The following is a 7,060-nucleotide window of genomic DNA, read 5'->3' as shown; positions in this document are numbered from 1 at the left end:
GACAAGGGCCAGGCACCTAGGACGTGGGGAGGGGAGCCCGAGCGCCGCATCTCACCGCATGCCGACAGCCCGGTTGTGGATGACGATGCGCCAGCGCGACCTGCGACCGCGAGGACGCTAGTGCCATCCGTGTGCTAGACAGGGTGGCAGCGCGACTCGAGCGGCACCCCGGACCCGGGGCCTCGCTGCGGGGGCGGCCGGCATGGTGGGCGCGGCTGCGAGGCGACCTGCGGAGCGGGGTGTGTGGGTGGGCAGAGTATGAGCCTGAGGCCGTGCTCGGGTGGCTGGGTCGGCGCACTGCTGTACCGCGTGCATGCTGCTGCTTCGCAGCACGCGATGGGCCTGCGACGAGCTGGGGAGCTCGAGTGGAGCTGGAGCTCATGTTGTATGACCGAGAATGAACGCTAAAAAAAAAAACAAAATTCCCGGTTGCCAGTGCGGCGCGTTGGGAAATTCACCGCCATGGACAGTGATGCGCATGCAAATGGTCATGTGAACACTGAGACAGTTATTGGCACGTATGTGCGCAGTGATGCAGAGACACTCTTTTCACTCTGTAGGACATTGCAACCTTACCTATAGGTGTCGCGAGAATGGGAGTCCTGTTGCTCATGTCGTTATGTGGTGGGTACAAACCGTCACGGGTGTGCCGTCGCGCGACTATGCGAACTGTTGTCACTCCCACTCGTGTCTTTGGGCCTCAGCCATCCGCGGGGTGTGTTGCTTTATTTCCCTCGATCGCTCATGCCTTCCATCACACCTGACGCTCTCTCTCCTTTCCTATTTTGTTTCATTGACCCTCTCCTCTTGAGCGCATGCGGCCCCTTCCTCCTTCCCTACTTTGCCATCGTACACCGCACCGCGGCTGCGAAACGGTTCTTTGGTGTTTTTCTGTTGCATTGCACTTGTCGTATACTGGTGCAGTACGCGGCTGCTCATGCTTCGATGCCTCTTGGATTACGCAAAGCACGTCTCTCTCTCTTTTTGTTTCTTTATTTGGGTTCGGTGTGGTTACCTCCCTCCTCCCCACAGGCACTGGCTGCCTCCCCAACTTCTCTTTCTTCTCCCATTTTCCTTCTTCACTTTTCTTGTTCGTCCTGCCCACTTCGTGCGTGTGCACGTGCGCATCTTCTGTACTATTGAGTCTTCTGGGGTTGCCTTGGGCCCCTCTCTGCCATTTGTGTGCGCCTGTGTTTGCGAAAGGTTATGCTGGCTGGTGTGCTCTTCTCATCCTCTTCGCACGTTGGTTATGATTCATCGCTTCCACATCTGTCCCCTCCTATTTTTCGTATTCCTACGACTTTTGCATTTTGCATACCGTGGCGTGCACTGTGTTACTCCCGCTTTCTTTTTTGGTCTCTGAAGTTTCTCCTGCTGCTCCTTACCCCTCCCCCCTACCCCCTGTATCGTCGCCACACAACAAATTCTCCCTCAACCTCTTCTCGGCTGCGCTACCTGCTCATAGATGTGTACCCCAGTCGAACAACAAGCTCTCTTGTATTAGTGTCCCTTGTTTTCGTGTGTTAACTTCTCCCCTTTCTTGGTTGTGCATTAGATCGTTTCTGCACCGGTGGCTGTGAAGGCTGCCTCGCTGACCCCCTTTTTTTTGGTTAGGGTTACGCCTGCCTTTTCCTCCATTTTCCTGGTTTGGAGCACACAACAGAGGCCGAGTCTTTCGGTTTCTTTTCCGCTAACGTGTTGCACTGAATCGGTAAGGGCAGCGTGTACAGAGGCGGCAGTAGGTGCAACTTCTCAAGACGCAGCACCTCCCATTCATACCCTAAAAAAAAAGGCTGTCACGCCAGCAGAGAGGAGCTTGTGCGTGCCGGTTGCCCTCCTCCCCACCTCTTTAACACACACACACACCTTCATTCCCACAGTCTCTTTCTCTCTCCATCTCTTACAGTCTGTCGAGCCTCTTCTTGTCTCCTTTTTCATTGGGGGGGGGTTGGACTCGCCAGTCTCTCTTTATATACAATTTGCAACTCCCCCTTCCTTGCCTGTCGTCGTTGGTGACGGCCCGCATCGTGCGCTACCTGTGGTGCCTCCTCGATAGTTAGATCGGACGGGTAACATACACGAAAAGCTATGCATAGGGACAACAGTGCGGTTTCGCGGCCATCGTCACCGCGGTCGGACAGTTCGCCCATTAGCCCTGCCGACGACGAGGATGACTACATGGGAAGTAGCACGTCCACCGCCGGACCGCCACCCGAGTGCAACACCATGACCGGGCGCTTCACCCGGCCGCAGTGGTCGTTGGCTACGGGGCGGTACTATGGAAGCAGCGAACACTCAGCCGCCAGCTCGTGCAGCACGCACACGCTGAAGGTGAATCAAACGGAGCGCTACCGGCCGGGCCACGGTGACAGCGGTACGTACAGCTTGAACCAGCGAGACTCACCCAGTCGCACCATGAGCAACACCAGCGTATCGGTCTCCCCCATGGGCAGCAGCAGCCCACAGGAGTGGGGCCGGTCCTTCCGCCTTTTCAACTCCGGCCGTTTTTTCACGAGCGCCTCCGGTTCACGGCAGCGCGATGGCAGCATTGGGCAGTTGTATCGAAGCACCTTACTCCAGAGTCGGCACGGCCGCGGCAGCAGCATTGGACCAGACGCCGAGAGACTACACCTCGGGAACTCCATGAACCATCAGCCGCAGTGCAGCTTCTTTGGCACATCTGGCAGTCAAGGTGGGCGCTACTCTTTCTGGCCTTCTGATATAAATGTCAGCGGCGTGCTGACGGTAGCTTCCCCGTACGCGGCACCTAACCAGTCCGCGTTTCTGTCAACCGCGAGTCCACTGTTAGGCTCGACTCGTGTCCTCGGGACAGGCATCTCGCCTCGAGGACGAGCAGACGGGCACGCTGTACATCGTGTCGTCGCGTCGTGCGCAATGGGCTCGGTAGTCTGCCCTGTCTCACCGGGTCGGAACGAACTGCCTTTGGTGATGAATGCCTTGCGCACGCACATTGCGCTTCGCGGCAAGACGATCATTCAAGGCGACGCCGCGCACCCGCTGTGTATTCGCAAGGGTCCCCTTATCGGCGCAGGCGGCTTCGCGAAAGTCTTCGCCGGTGTCGACACGGTACGTGGTGAGCTGGTTGCCATCAAGGAGATTGACATATCCGGCGTGGACGACGTAAAGGCACTCAACGTGATCGGGGCGGAGTTCGCGCTTCTCAAATCGCTTCATCACCCTAACATTGTAAGCTACTCTCTCTTTGAGCATAGCAAGTCGCAGCAAGTTTGCCGCATCGCGATGGAGCTGCTCGCTGGTGACTCTACTCTTCACCTGCTGCAGAAGTTTGGGCCGCTGACGGAGGCCGTGTTGCGTATCGTGACGCGGAGCATTTTGCGCGCCATTCGCTTTATCCACAAGGAGGGCATTTTTCACAGAGACATCAAACCAGCAAACATCCTCGTCAGCCACCGCGGCGAGGTAAAGCTGTGCGACTTTGGCTGCAGCAAACGCGTGTCAGAGCTGAATAAAGCAACCAGCTGCATTATTGGTACACCAGTGTACATGGCCCCTGAATTCATCAAGGGCGAGGCGAATCACAAGGCTGATATATGGTCCATGGCATGCGCTCTTTTCGAGCTGAGCACCGGGCTGTTACCATGGTACCACTCCGGCGTCAAAGACAATCTCCCTCTCATGTTCTTCATCACAACGACGTCAGAGTCTCCCATGGTACTGCCCTCATCAGAGGCCAAGAGTGAGTTCTCTGCCGAGTTCCTCCACTTCATGGAACTCTGCTTCACACGCAACGTGACAAATCGCCCAGAAGCGGAAGATTTGCTGAAGCATCCGTGGATCACGGGGTCGAGGCTAGCGCCTGTACCAAACCCACCCAGTACTTTCTTGTCTCTCCACCAAGAAAATACCGCCGGATTTCGCGGTGTCAGCTCGCCTGGGAGGTCGTCCACGTTCTCCAGCCCGCGAGACTCGGCTGCGGACCGCGATGACATCAGCTTCAATGGCAGCGAGGGCTTGCAAAGGTCCGTGTCCACCACCCCAACTTTCAGCCCTGCCGAGGAGGAGGTGGCATGTCAGCAAGAGTTGGAAACCGTGGCGGCGGCGACGGCGTTGGACCTCTGCTCCATGCTCGTGTGCTCACTCCAAATTCCTCCTCGCGCTCCCCAGGACCCTGTGACAGGGGAAGTGGGTTCTGTAACTGGCAACACTAGTCCCTTGCTCACGCGCACTGTCTCGGTCCACTCACCTGCCCTTTGTCATCGCGGCAGCGGCGTCAGCGCGAGCGTGGCCGAGTTTCCATCCCTTTTGTATACACCTGAGCATTCTATGGTACACGAAAACTTCTACTACAGTCAAGTGCAGCTGGGGGCATCTGCTGGTAACTTTGTCTTGCCGCTCGGGCTGGACTTGGATGGGGTACCTCCGCCGCAGCAGTACCTGCGTATCAACGAGGAGGGAAACCTTGATGTCGTGTACCTCCCCGGTGACGAGATGGAAGACTCAGTTCACGGCAGGCCTGTCGTTGGCGAAAGCACGTGCGGCTCCTTCTACGCTGGGCGTCTGATATCTCCAGCGCGTAATAGTTCGTTTAGCAGAGGCACCCTCAGCCCGCGCGTGGCGGCGGCCTCAAACATCGTGGGGGTAGCCGACGGTTCTTTCTCTCCGCTTTTTGGCGTCAGTGGTGTATCCTCTCGTGGAGAGTCGCCTTCACGTGGTGCCCCGTCACTACCGCCAAGTCCGCAAGGCATTCCTGCACCGCCGATGCTGTATCGATTCGGTCCCACGGCACCGTCTGTGAGTCAGCCACCAAGCCAGAGCGGCTCTGCGCATACTTCGCACATCTCGCCGACGTCTGTGTCCAAGGCCGGCAGCAACCGCGACACCGTGACGCCTCACACCCCGCGATCTAGCTCACCCATATCCATGCAGTGGAGCGAGAGTTTTCGTGGTTTGCCGGATAAACTAAAGACACACGCTGATGGGAAGTTGCATATGACCTTCTGCGTCAATACTGCCCCCGGATGCGCCGTGAACGTGGAGCTGAACGTCGGCGTCGCTGATGTACAGTGCAAGGTGGTGGATAACCAGCCAAACTTCGTGGTTGCCTTCACCGATGACGTGCGCACTCAAATCGCGCACAGGATTAAGGAGGTAGCTGAGCAGTCACCGTTGTCCGGCATTTCCGCCCAGACGCCACGCAGCCATGCGTCACCCATGAGCCCGTTGGGCGGAACGGAAACCCGCGGGTCGGTCTCCGCCGGTGGTAGCCATTTTTACAACTCATCGCCCTTCTCGCCGGCCTCGCGTCCCACACCGCGTCCACTTTCACGGGTCTCCACGAACAGCGCGCAGGGACTGCTGGCTGTCCAGAGGGAGAGACTTGCCGGCTGCTCGTCCCACTCTGGGGAGGAGGGCTCCGACGTGGGCTCCCAGACGTCAGCACCCGCGGCGCCGGTGTCGAATAGACACTTCAGCAAGTAGTGGCCGTTCAAACGGTACATTCCGGCAAGCACATCTGCTCCTTCGCTGGAGCTTACTTGCCTTGGCACGGCGGTCTACCTGAGCTTGTTTTTGTGTGTGTCGTTGGGGCCTCTGTGTGCTTGATGGTGGGATCCGGGATAGCGAAGGAGGAGGGCCCCTGCCGCACGTTGAGCGTTCAGCGCTGACTATAGCCGAGTTGTAAATGCTACAGCGACGATTGACTGTTCACCTGCCTCATTCTCTCTTCCTTGGTGACTTCGTGTACGCGGTTTGAAGAATCGGATGCCGACATGGCTGCACGTTTCTTGTCTTTCTCCCATCCTAACAGTCCGACACCAAAACACGGACACAACTCCTCAAGCACTGAGAGACATGCGTAACTGCACCTGTTCACCTTGTCCTCCACTGCTTGCTTTTATATTCCATGATTTACTGGCTATATTGAGCTCTCCGCTAGGTATTCTAGTAGTTCCGATGCGCACCCCACAAAAGAAACGAATTACTGAGTTTTCTTTACCCGTCTTCTCAGGACGGGATGCATGTATGCTTGTATGTGTGCCCATGTGCCAGAACTTCTGTGTTTCTCTCCTCTCTCACCGTTATGCGTGGAGGACATGACAAGCACTCACCACTAGAGAGGACGAAGCACCACTGTGTTTGCTTCTCGGCAGCAGAATGCTGTCTCGCCTCTTGCTTCAACATTCAGTCTTGTATTCTATGCATCTTGTCGTATTCTTATTTTTTTCCTGGGTGTATCACTGACTTGTGCTGCTGGTGAGGAACGCAACTTTGTAGGTAAAGTGACAGTGTTGGAGACACGTGATGCTATGCTGAAGAGACCCTGTTTGACGTGGCTACAAAAGATGAGATTATCAAAGAAAAACAAAGAGAAAGAGAGGAGGGCAGTATAGCGTCCAAAACTGACAAGTTGCCGTACCACGTGTCGATGACCACCGACTCACTCGAGCTCTCAGACCCGCTGCAGGGGGTCAGTTTGAGTTGGTGCACTATGAAGATCAGCGAAAAGGCTCCCTGTGTGTCTCTTTCTGCAATTCCCTTGCCACTTTTGCACGCCAACGTCGTGCACTTTTAGTTTCTCAGCGTGCTTCTCTTATGGCATATGAACTGAGCTCCACTCAAACCCCCTGGCCCATCGCGTGCTGCGAAGCAGCAGCATGCACGCGGTACAGCAGTGCGCCAACCCAGCTACCTGAGCACGGCCTCAGGCTCATACTCTGTCTACCCACACACCCCGCACCACAGGTCGCCTCGCAGCCGCGCCCACCATGCCGGCCGCCCCCGCAGCGAGGCCCCGGGTCCGGGGTGCCGCTCGAGTTGCGCTGCCACCCTGTCTAGCACACGGATGGCACAAGCGTCATCGCGGTCGCAGGTCGCGCTGGCGCATCGCCATCCACCACCGGGCTGTCGGCATGCGGTGCGATGCGGCGCTCGGGCTCCCCTCCCCACGTCCTAGGTGCCTGGCCCTTGTCGCCACCAGAAGCGGTTCGGCAAGGTGGCGGGGTGGCTGTCTGACCCCCCCCCTCCCCCGCAGAGTGAGAGGAGGAAGGGGCGACCCAATCCACACTGAGGCCAGCGCTGG

At 57.3% G+C, this 7,060-nt stretch overlaps 1 protein-coding gene across 1 annotated transcript; it reads left to right on the top strand.

The window, feature by feature from the left end:
• Positions 1-2,226: 2,226 nt before the first annotated feature.
• LBRM_32_0180 (putative serine/threonine protein kinase) lies at positions 2,227-5,460 on the top strand (the record flags this gene model as incomplete). Its single annotated transcript, XM_001567327.2, has 1 exon — positions 2,227-5,460. The coding sequence occupies one exon, from the start codon at positions 2,227-2,229 to the stop codon at positions 5,458-5,460; it is 3,234 nt and encodes a 1,077-aa protein (XP_001567377.1).
• Positions 5,461-7,060: the final 1,600 nt, after the last annotated feature.

Source organism: Leishmania braziliensis, chromosome 32 (assembly GCF_000002845.2).
Source record: "Leishmania braziliensis MHOM/BR/75/M2904 complete genome, chromosome 32".
Classification (NCBI taxonomy): domain Eukaryota; phylum Euglenozoa; class Kinetoplastea; order Trypanosomatida; family Trypanosomatidae; genus Leishmania; species Leishmania braziliensis.
This window is presented reverse-complemented; position numbering and strand designations above follow the sequence as displayed.